We start from the raw sequence: 12,052 nt of genomic DNA on the forward strand, positions 1-12,052 counted from the left end.
TTTGGGAAGAAATTTTCCATTTCCAACAAATGTTGTCCTTTGATTAATACTTCATCTTCATCTTCATGAACATCTGTCATTCCAACTAATTCTAATGTATTTGTGAGAAACCATTTGTTGGTAAACTTGTTTGTCAAAATAAATTATGGAAAGGTAATTTTGCATACTTTTTCGTTTTTTATGACACTGATTAAAGTAAGTTTGGAGAAATGCTGTAATTTTGATGATTTTTCACTACATTCAGCTTCTGTTATTCGGTTGGCTATTTGAGCTAACGGATTAGGACCGGGTTTCACCAGCTTTTTCAATGAATGTAGGCAATTTTCGAAAGGATATGCGGAAAGAGATATTAATGTTCCAAATTTTTCCACTTCGTCTACAATATGGCAAAGATTGTGTACATTACTTGTGATAAACTCCGTACCATACAGTATCTTGTAATCATTTATAAATTCAATTAAGAGCATTCTCGCGATTGGTAAAAATAATTTGTATCTTTCCACAGAACAAATACGGACTGCGCAAAACAATAATAAAAAATGTTCATAATACTTATGTAGGTGGTAGATGATCTTTTAGAAGCACAACTCCTACATAGTTCAAAAAAATTCGATATTCCAACCCTTTCCAAAGTGAAATATGTTCCAACGAACGCATACGTCGGTGAATCTCTACAGGGAACCTTAAATCAACCAAATATTCAGAGATAACCTGTTTTCCGTAAGCGCTCCATTTCGCTCGTTTCGTCATGCATCCAGTACGCCAAGAATTAATCAGCTTCCGCATAATGCCTAACTCTAATAAATGTAACGCATCTCCAACAACGACATCATCTATCATGTCTATCGGTAGTTCCGTAAGTAGAGACACGGCACGTTGGTGCTCTGGGTATTTATTCTCTCGAAACATTTGATTAGTCCGTAGCTCTGCATTCACTTCTGGGAAGATCATGGTTCTTGTCTCATGGGAATATTTTCCTTTCGTCATACACTTCAGGCATCCAAACTTGCCGTTATAGTTTGTTACACACTTAATAAAGGCCCGAGCGGGAGAATCACATATAAACGCTTGAATTTTTACGGAAACTTTGTGAGTATTAATTATCACACCTGAATTAAGAACTGATGTAAGCTCATTGATGAAAGGAGATAAAAATTCATTGGCATCTTTTGGTTTGCTTGCTCCATAGTAAATACCAACGATGATTGGAGAAATGTGTGATAACTCATGGGTATTCACAAGAATTGGCCAAAAATGATTGGCACTGCTCTTATATATGGGAAGACCATCAATGTTGATGTTAAGGGATACATTCATATCCACAGCAACATGCTCCAAGCGCTTTTGTAGGCCACGTTCCAAGCCATGGTGCCAGTATTTACCATAGTTTTTCATGGTTATGATTTCCAAAGCTCTAGGGGTTCTCATAAAAGTGCGGGGATCTTTTGGTAGATCCACCTGCAAGTGAGTATTGAGCACACCAATCAACGATTTCAAAGCTGCTTGCGATATTTGATATTGCGAAGCCCATTTCCGGATTTCAGATTGAAGTGATCCTAAGAATGAAAGTACAGCTATTTTTTAAAAATGGTTAAATTACTTTTAGTAAAATTGGGTTTAACCTTGGTATCGTTCATTTTCAACTATATCTTCTAAAATTTCTTTCGAATCATCCATACCGTGAGTATTCATTTCATTATCCAAAGCTTCCGTGGCCTCATTAAATTCTTCAGAGGTGACAGAAGCAGAAGAAGAAATCGATGAACTAGAATAATGCTGTTGGTCCACATCGTTATTTTTATCCGAATTATTTTGAGAAATCTGAGGGATGATCCTTTTTTTATGCTTTTGAAGCAAGCGACTGTACGTTCCACTTTTGCGGATTCGCGTCAACTTTTTTTTTTAAACAAATGTATTCATACTCCGCCTGATTTTCCTGATTTTCCGAATATTTGTTTTTAATCGTAGATTGAACAATGATTCCACAATCAAATAAATAAAAACAGTAAGATATGCAATATAAAATAACTTCATGTGTATCTATATGTAATGTTCATCAACTTTCTCGCAATATGATTTCGGGTGGACAAATACGGTGATTTATGCAACTAGGGAAAAAAGTTTTATTTCAATCATAAAAAATCGTTATATGTAATCTTTTTACAACTTGATGCAATATTGGCTGCCGTTATATGCAATTCTAATTTAATATGCGTGTATATACGACTTGATGTGAACATTCTTTTACGATTTATGGTTTGCTGGGTGGTTTGCGTGGGCGTATTTTGGTTAACGTGTAAAGGGCCTTAGAAAGTTTGTTTACAAATGCTTTTGTGTCGTTATCAAATGTTATGCCTGACATCACAGTTTAAAATAGAAGAGTTACCGAGGGGGGCGACACATCTAAATCTCAAGTCTAGATGCTCAACAAATCTCACACTAGCGAATCAATCTTCTAAAAATCTTCTTTCATTTGTCGCATCTACTTGCATCGCTCATCATCTTTTTGCAGGAAATCTTCAGAATCGTCATCAATCTTCTTTCTATCTACTCAGCGTGCGCGCAGCTAGCCACATCAAAACACAATCTTTTTTGCATCGTAGATAGAGTCGTCCTCCTCGAGAGTTACGCAGAGTGAAGCTTGCAACACTGATGTCGATTAATGGGCTTTTTTTTTTAATTTGGGCAACCTTTGTTTTTATTTACACCTCGGATGACTTCACCTGGGTTGTGAAAGTTTCCTCTATTATCCTGATTTGTGCAAACAATACTTCCCACGCAACTGAGTCAGTTTGTCTACTATGCTCGATAGGTAGACGGTTTGGCAAGTTCCATATGTAGATTTTGGCTTCAGTCTGCGTAACTCTTCCATTATCAACTCTTGAAACCATGTCTTCAAATCTGGCATCCCTGGTGGCGAGTTTGACGTGCAGAAACTGTCATCTTGAATATTGTCAATTATACTCCTGAAAAGGCATTGGCCAAAGTTCAATTTAGTGTTTAATGGGGGGTGAAATTTCCAATTATAAAGATAATTAACAGAGCATTTCCTGCATAATACACTTACTCGTTTCGCCCCGAGTATCAGCAGATAAAATCAGCCAATCAGCACCCAGAGGCAAATTACATCCCAAACAAACTCGGTGTGCTATTAAAGTACGTTTTTTGTTTTGTTTTGCCGAACTGAGCTAAATATTTAACTGATAGACAGATGAGATAGCCTGCATGGTTCTGACAGTGGCAGCCCCAAACTATGCGCAACATTTTGATGAAAAGTTTTTATCAAAACAATTTGCCCAGTACAGTGCCGACCGAGTACATGGAAATGGAACTTCGCGGGAAGGGGATGAGGGTCACACAGAGAATATTACATTTTCGCTTATTCGCATGGAAAACCTTTCATCTATGGATTGGTTTTTCTTGGAAGGGTGAACAGTGTTTTATCATAAAAGCTTGTCATTTAAAAGTTCCTCTTCTAAAAAAAAAGTCAGAATACTAGTTTCGTTTGTTTTTGGTATATGACGACAACTTGATTATTTTTTCCACTGCTAGTGCGGAAAACCACAAAAACTGAATTTGCAACTTGTGTTTGTTCCACAACCCGGTGCTTTTACGGCCATGAAGTTGCAATCGTAAAGTCCACAGTTTTCCTGACTGATTTATGACACCAACCACACGTCGAGCACAAACACAAATACATACCCTGAAAATCCGGCGGGGTTTTGAATCTAGTGAACTGCAGCAACGAAGCGTGCCGTGGAACCATCAGAGCCATCAAACTTGACGAAACTCGACCCCATTTGGATCCAAGCAACCGAGACAAAGGATGGGATGGTGGAGGTGGACACAGTTTATTATCGCCGCGGTTGCACAGTCAGGGGCGTGCACAAATTATGGTTCAGATAAATGGAAATAATCATCAAACTTCCGTCAAACGGTTATTACGGCTGGATCCACATTTCATTGTGGGTGGGATTATGGGTGTGTTTTGGCAGAAGAGGCTATTGGATTTCGGTAGGCTATTGATGTGAACGATGCGGTCGCCTGTTTAAGCCTGGAATGGTTCGGTCGGAGTGGATTGGGCCGACTGGGGAAATATTTATTGAATCTGATTTATATTCCATTTTACGGTGGTTCATGACTTGAAATTGTTGTTTATGTTTGCATTTAAGAGTTCGTGCGTTGGAAAGGTATGGACTGCGATCGAATAACTTTTACAGCTTTCTTCATTCAAATTCTAAATTCCTGGTTTTATAAATTTCTACATTGCAGTTTATTACGAAAACAGAATAAAATATCATGGTCGCAGAAACTCAATTCAAATATATTGCTCATAAAATTTGAAGTAGGCAGATACCCACCGTCCTTGACTGTGGAGGTTAAGTTGAACGAGCGATTTTTACCTCCACAGTCGAGCATGACGAAAACGGACAAAAAAAAAAGAGATTACTTCGTCTAAATAGGCAGCAATCTTGGTACTATGTCTACCGGGAATGCTCAAGGCCAGGTTATTTATCGCCATTGTTACCGGCAAAGTGGTTATCTTGATGGATAATTTATTACGATCTGTTTTATTCAATAGAATCTAGCCCTTGGCTAGAGAAGCTTGAATCGAACCGTGTCATGATTTGATTCCTTGGAAAATCAACACGAGCCTGTTAATTACTGATTGTTTACGGAAAGTCTCAATCCCAGGAAAACAACCCTCCGTACCATTATTCATCTTTGCCGTTTTTTGTTGTTACCGATGTCGATTAATTATTTCCCCCAAGTGTGTAGGAGCTACAATGATGATGGTATTATGATGGAACTTTTCTCCTTCTGCTTTTTATCGTAGGCTACACCGATTCAACCGTGGCCGTCATCATCGTGTACTGCGTGCTGTTCATCATTGCTGCCGGCGGCAATCTGTCCGTCGTGATAACCCTGTTCCGTTCTCGACGCCACCGTCGCTCCCGCGTCAGTCTCATGATTTGCCATCTGGCTGTGGCAGACCTGATGGTGGCCTTCATCATGATTCCTCTGGAGGTGAGTCTACCACTTGTAATTATACAAACTTGCGTTCGTTTCGTAGAAATTTGAGCAGATAACTTCATTGCTTATTAGATGAAAGTGTGGCGAGCAAACAGTAGCTAGAAAGTTTTACTTTTTCCAACTAACGCAATGCTAGAAGGGTATTTGCAAAACTCAGAATTGTACAAACAGTCGAGGGAGAGCACTTTTCCAAAACAATTATTATTTCTATAGCTACTATGGGAAGCTGGGATTTTGAATGTCGGTTTAGCACAGCTGGAAAAAGTTAATTTACATACCTACGATTTGTTCCAACAACTTTGTTTTGATGTAGACAAATAGACTTTAGTTTGCACTTTAATCTCATGAGGCAAATTTATCGCCCTAAACATCCTTGGAATTGAGCAACTACATTCCGTGAGCTAAAGGCTGACTGAAAGCAAATTGGTACGCGCAAAAAGACCTATAATTCTTGATTCAATAAGTTTGAAAAGTCCATTAATGGTTGCTTTACAGTACTTTTATTAAAACTTCATAGTTACGGCATTAGATGGTTACATTTCTTCAGTTCGAACGAAATCTCGAACCTTCTTATTGATGAAGCCCATCAGCGCCCGCACAGTGGAAACGGACACGGAATCAGCGCATTTCTTCAATTTTGCCCGCCCCGCCGCTTCGTCGAAGTTGCTGCTGTGAAATTGCCCAATATTTTTCGATTGGTCGAAATTCCGAGCAATTCGGACGATTCATTAGCTTGGGGACAAAATCGATCTTGTTGGTAGCATACCACTCCAGAACCACCTTGGAGTAGTGGCAGCTGGCCAAATCGGGCCAAAAGATGACTTTGCATCTATGCTTGCGGATCAACGGCAATACACGCTTTTTCAGCCATTCTTCGATGTATACTTGAGATGTCATCGTCGAGGATGTGACGAATGGTTGAAAATCGCTTGCCAAATCATGGTCTTCTTCGCGAACCTGTCGGCTAACACGAACTTGAACTTCCCGGCACATCCTCACGTTCAGTCGCGATGTAAAACTTTTGATCGGGAAGCTGTTTAAAATCGAGTGCATATTTCGTCATCGATCAAAGTGCGGCCATTGTGTTTCGTCAGAAAACGGTCGTACAAGCACGCTTTTTGGCCAAGGAATTCTGCTTCATGTGCCGGTTTGGATGTTTACTGGATTTATACGACTTGCATCCTTCCCTGGCAAGGATGCTCCGCACCGTTTGAAAGTTGGCGTTGTACCTTCTGGCCACATCTCGGATAGAAAGACCGGGGTTGGCATTAACGCACGTCAACACCATGCTGTGCAGCTGACGATCCCTGGTTCCAGTTAGTTCATAGGTCCGCTGATTCGTTTCCACACTCAGCGGTTCCTTGAAGGTTTTGAACACTCAACAAACTGTTGTTTTCGGCATCTTCCGCACTTTAGCCAGCTTAAAACCGGACCACTCCGGATTTTCTAGCCGTTTGTGCACAATATGTTTTCTTTTTTCGAGTTCGATTTGACGTTATTTCTGAACGCGATCGACTACTTTGATCAAACTTGCACCAGTTGTTCTCTATAGAAGTGTAAACAAACCACTGTCAAAGATTTTTGATTCTCAACACAAGAGGCCAGCCAATGAGGTACAGAGAGAGGTGAAGCAGATCGTGAAACATGATTGTATTAGTAAACCAAAAAAATCAACGTAAACGCAATTGCTTGTATCGTACAGGGGTATTACTCACACAACTTAACCGATAGCTTCACCTCGGTAATCCAGCTCCTTGGAGGTGAGCTAGCGGCGCGCGAGGGGCGTACCAATTTACTTTTAGTCAGCATTGTGCTTCTGACTGAAAATCAGAGTGACATTTTTCGCTGGCATCACTGGTCTTCCTTTGTCGCTAATGAAGTCAATGAAATCGACTAGTCTCAAGTGGACTCCACACGATTGCTTTCATGGACAATAATCGTATATTGACAATATCACAATATGAGTTTAGCTTACTCACAAATCACATAAAGTGCAGGAACTCAGCGATGAGTAAATTTGCCTCATGTTTTTCCAGGTTTGTCGCACATCGAAGGTACGTGAGAAAATCGTTGATCATCTCTTTTGCCAGTGGTTGCGAGGGGAGATATCCCACACCATCCCTCCCCATCCGGGGAGTTTGTTAAAGGACATGATCAACCCGATTCGTTCCTTCTTCAAAATTGACCTTTGGTCGCTTTCACTCTCTAACGGAACTATCAACTCTATATTTTCATCTCCTCATCTATCGTATAAAATGACCACTGATATCTAACGTTAAGCATGGAGTAATACAAACTTAATGATCCTGCGCACCTCCAGGGGTGCAAAGGGCCTTTGTGAAATATTGCCATCCTGGGCGATTACTAGCTTTGGCCTTGACCTGTGCCCAAGTCAAATTTCGGTCAACGTTCTTAATTTCACTGTTAAGGCTCCGCCGCCACGAGCCTCTGGGTCTGCCTCTGCTGCGATTTCCTGCTGGATTCCAGTCCAGTGCTTGCTTGCAGATTTTGTTTCCGCTCCGTCGTAGTGTGTGGCCGACCCACCTCCACTTCCGCTCACGAATTTCTGTCTCTATCGGCTTCTGATGGCACAAACGATGAAGCTCGGAATTTGAGATCCAATTGTAGGGCCACCAGGCACGAATTATGTACCGCAGACATCGGTTGATAAACACCTGCAGCTTCTGAGTGTTTTCCGCTGATACACACCATGTTTCACTGGCGTTTAACAGCACAGACTTCACGTTCGGATTTTGGTGCGTCGACTGATCTGATTCGCTCTCCATACATTTCGCAAACTGGCAAAAGCAGCCCTCTCCTTCCTAATCCGTGCACCTATGTCGCTCTTGGTGCCGCCGTCTGACGCTATCTGGCTGCCAAGATATTGGAAGCTTTTGACAATCTCCACTGCCCAGCTACCGTGAAATTGGAACGGCTTCCGTGTTGACATCCAACGATTCGGGCTTGTTGACGTTGATGGTTAGACCTGCTTCAGAGGAGCGTTCCACAAGGTCGTCGAGCTCACTCTGCATGTCAGAGCGCCGTTATTCTAATAACGCAACATCATCAACCAAATCGAAGTGGTTGAGATGCTCCATAGTAATAGGCTGCCACAGCAATCCACGGTTCGGTACACGGTCAAAAGCTCCAACCATGATCTCGTCGATTACGATGAGGAACAGTAGCGGTGATAATATACATGCTTGCCTCACACCCGCGATTACCCGAATCGGGTCAGACAAGGCTCAGTTGTGCAACACTCTGCAAGAAAAAGCCTCGTACTGCGCTTCGATGAGGTTGACGATCTAATCAGGGACTCCCTAGCGTTTCAGAGCGCCCCACAAGTTTTCGTGGTTTAGTCGGTCGAAAGCTTTTTCGTAGTCAATGAATACCAAGTACAGGGACTCTTGGAACTCATTGACCTGCTCCAAGATGATGCGGAGCGTGAAACTATGGTCCCCACAGGATCTTCCAGCACGGAATCCTGCCTGCTGTCGTCGGAGAGTCACGTCGATCTTCTCCTGTATCCGATTGAGGATAACTTTACCCAGAACTTTGAGGACAATACACAGTAACATGATGCCTCGCCAGTTGTCGCATACAGTTGGATCCCTCTTCTTGGGGACTTTTACTAAGACGCCCTGCATCCTGTCGGCCGGAAAAGTCGCGGTGTCCCAGATATTGACGAATAGTTGATGCAACATTTGTGAGGATAGCATGGGGTCAGCTTTGAGCATCTCTACTGATATGCGATCGACCCCCGGGGCTTTGTTGGACTTCATACTTCGGATGGCTGCTTCTATCTCCTGCAATGATGGAGCTTCAGTGTTGACGCGAGTAACGCGCCTCACCCTTGGCGGATCATGCCGAGATGTTGATGGTTGGTTGACCGTTGAAACTTCGAGAAGTTGTTCAAAGTGCTCAAACCAACGTTTTGTAACCGTTCTGTTACAAAGGTTCAATACATTATTTGAAATATGCACCATGTGATCGAGCATTAAAATAAATTTGTGTAACACTTGCGGTGAAACCCACTGGGCAGACGGTACGGCCATGCTTAACGGCCGACTGCTGAATAAGGCGCGCATGGCCGCGGCAAAATGGTGACACGGAGTCACGGGTGATGAGCTGAAGGGTTCTGCGATGCTTAGAGAACGGCCATCGTTCACTTTATCTCAGGCAAGCGTGTAGACCAGAAGTGTCCGTGGAATACATTTTAACAGAATACAGTGCGAGTAGTGAATCAAGGTGAAGTGGAAATAACCAATTCAGCTGATTCAGGTAAAGTCAAAGACATCCTCTAAATTGGTCCAAGGCACTAATGGATGTTACCTCCTCGCTAGAACCTTTTCTTTTCAACCAATCAAATGGTTTTCTGGTTGGCGAGTCAAAGACCGCCATTGCACGCTACGGTCTAGGTGACATTTAGTTACCTTGACCTAACCGTAAAGAACATCGTTCTCGGGCTGAAGGCCCTAAACGCCAAGGAGAATTTCTCTTCCCGGTTCGACAGAGGGCGGCCTTGCCGTCGTCGACCGGCTTCGTCAGAAGGAAGTGCCTGTGCATCGGAACCATCTCCACAAACCGCTATACCAGCCCGATAAAACCAACCCGCCATCGCACTACGGCCGATGTTCGGTCAGCCATGCTTCGTCCGCCATTGTCGGAATTGTACCGCAATTTCACCGAGCGGTGGTACTGCCATCTTGCCGACAAGATCGGCCTTTAAGGATCTTTCCGGAACCACAGCGAGCGCTCGCTGGTCTGCAGTCGTCGTAGTCGCCATCGTCATCAAGGGTATGTGTCAAGAAAATCGAACACAACACCACACAATCCACACTATCGGTAATTGGAGAAATACAGTGTTTAAATTGATCCGCGTTGTGTTGCAGTTTAATTGAAAGCTTGAGTGCCTTTTCATCCGCGTAGCCCCTCCAGTTTGCCCAGTAGTGCGCCGACTCTGAGACACAGTTCAAGGAGTCTCGTGCTGCTGAGTTGTTGTCGGGCAGAACATTAGTTTCAGTTTCAACTGCTCAGTGGGGTCGGTGAGCAACTGTCCAGTCGCGTCTTTCACAGGCATCCTTGGGTTCATCCTTGCCCCGCTCAGGCGTCGTGAAACATCATAGAGGAGGCGTATATCACCAGTTGCTGCGGCTTTCTCCCCTTCATCAGCCAGGGAGTCCACCCACGCTCGCTTGTCCCGTATACAGGAGCGCTTAACTTCCCTCTCTAGAGCCGAACACCGCTGACGGGCCTCGTTCTTGGCTCCTCGGATCCTTGCTCGCTCTATCGTGGCTTTTACTTCTCTCCGCTCCTCGATCTTCCTCCAGGCTTCATCGGTGATCCACTCCTTCCTCTGAGTGCGCAGCTCACGCAGGTTGGTCTCGCTTGTTTCAATAAAGGCATTCTTGATGTTCGTCCACTGTTTTTCTACGCCGTTGAACCCGCGCAATCTGTAGGCGGATCTCACCGACCAGGAGATGATGGTCAGACGCGATGTCAGCGCTGCGTTTATTCCGAACATCAAGAAGGCTCCGTCTCCATTTTCGGCTGATGCAGATGTGGTCGATTTAGTTCTCTGTATATCCATCACGGGAGACCCATGTGACTTTATGCACTGGGCGATGGGGGAAGAGCGAACCCCCGATCACCATGTCGTTGTTGCCACAATACTCTGCAAGCAGCTCGCCGTTCTCGCTCATATCTCCGAGACCATGGCGTCCCATAATGCGCTCATAGTCCGAGTTGTCGGAACCGATCTTCGCATTGAAGTCGCCTGTCTAGATCTTGATATCACCTCTTGGAGTCTTATCCACGACAGCATTCAGTTGACTGTAAATGTTCTCTTTGTCCTGCAATTCAGCAGCATCGGTTGGCGCATAACACTGGATTATGGTAAGGTTTCGGACCCGTGTTCTGAATCTGGCAATGATTATTCTCTCATTGATAGGTTTCCACTTGATGAGCGCAGCCTGTGCTTGGGCGTTAAGCAGAAAGCCAACTCCACGATGCCGCGGAGCGTTTTCACCTCGCATACCAGAATATAAAAGTACCTCTCCCGAAGGCAGCTTGTGTTCTCCAAAATTCGACCAGCGGACTTCACTAAGTCCCAGGATTTCTAGCTTCATACGGCGGGCCTCACTGGCGAGTTGTGTCAGTTTACCCAGTTGGGCTAGCGTCAGTACATTCCATGTTCCAATTCTTGTCCGTTATTTAGCGCTAAAAGTCGTTGCCATAAAATCAGGTTTCTGTAACAATTTGAAGGTTTCGGAGACAGTAGGTGGTTGGCTTAAGGTCTCCTATCCGCCATGATGGGACTGCCATCTTGGGTATAGCTTTCGGGGAGAAGCATTTCGTATTCAGCCGCTGGATGCCAGTCAGACGCTGTTTGAGCCGCCCCTAACATAGAGAACAGACGCTCGGGTTTTGTAAGCTACATCCTCCGAAAAGGATGCAGCTCCCCCTTCCCTGTCAGCATACGACCAAAGTTCCCACCGGGGTTGGTTACCCGATCTTCCCTAAGGTTACTCGTACCCCAGCCGGCGCCGCGGGGTGGAAGGGATAGGAGTTACTGGGCAAGAGGCTAAGGACAACTTTCACTTGCGTGACGGGTCTATTTTATAACCTTCAAGTACGCGAAGTACCGGTCATTTGCCAGCCGAGTAATACAAACATGCTTAGTTAAAGTTCATATAGATTATGCACATCATTTGCGTTTCAATTCTATGTGTATCAGATGTTCTAGATTCTCTAAATTGTCCTGCACTTCAGATTCCTTGATCACCTGAATCAACCAAGGCATGCACGATGTCCTCACACATGCCTAATTTGGTTCCATTTGCTTGATTTGTTCTCGAGTTATGCAGAAATTTCTGTTTCATTTGTATGGGAGCCCCCCCTTACAGAAAGGGGAAGGGGTCTCGAACCATCATAAGAACCTTCCACGGCCCCAAAAACCCCTGTATACAAATTTTCACGCCAATCGGTTCAGTAGTTTCCGAGTCTATAAGGGTCAGAC

The 12,052-nt window shown here is 43.9% G+C and overlaps 1 protein-coding gene across 1 annotated transcript in view; it reads left to right on the forward strand.

Annotated features, from left to right (window-relative positions):
* LOC135716908 (adipokinetic hormone/corazonin-related peptide receptor variant I-like) overlaps positions 1 to 12,052 on the forward strand; it is a 221,250-nt gene that overhangs the window by 106,002 nt on the left and 103,196 nt on the right. The window contains exon 2 of the mRNA XM_065239031.1: positions 4,838 to 5,028. Within this exon, the coding sequence (XP_065095103.1) occupies positions 4,838 to 5,028 (191 nt within the window). The remainder of the gene's footprint in view (positions 1 to 4,837; positions 5,029 to 12,052) is intronic.

This window comes from Ochlerotatus camptorhynchus, unplaced genomic scaffold (genome assembly GCF_037179485.1).
Source record: "Ochlerotatus camptorhynchus isolate MF236.1 unplaced genomic scaffold, CSIRO-AGI_Acam_v1.1 ptg000046l, whole genome shotgun sequence".
Classification (NCBI taxonomy): domain Eukaryota; kingdom Metazoa; phylum Arthropoda; class Insecta; order Diptera; family Culicidae; genus Ochlerotatus; species Ochlerotatus camptorhynchus.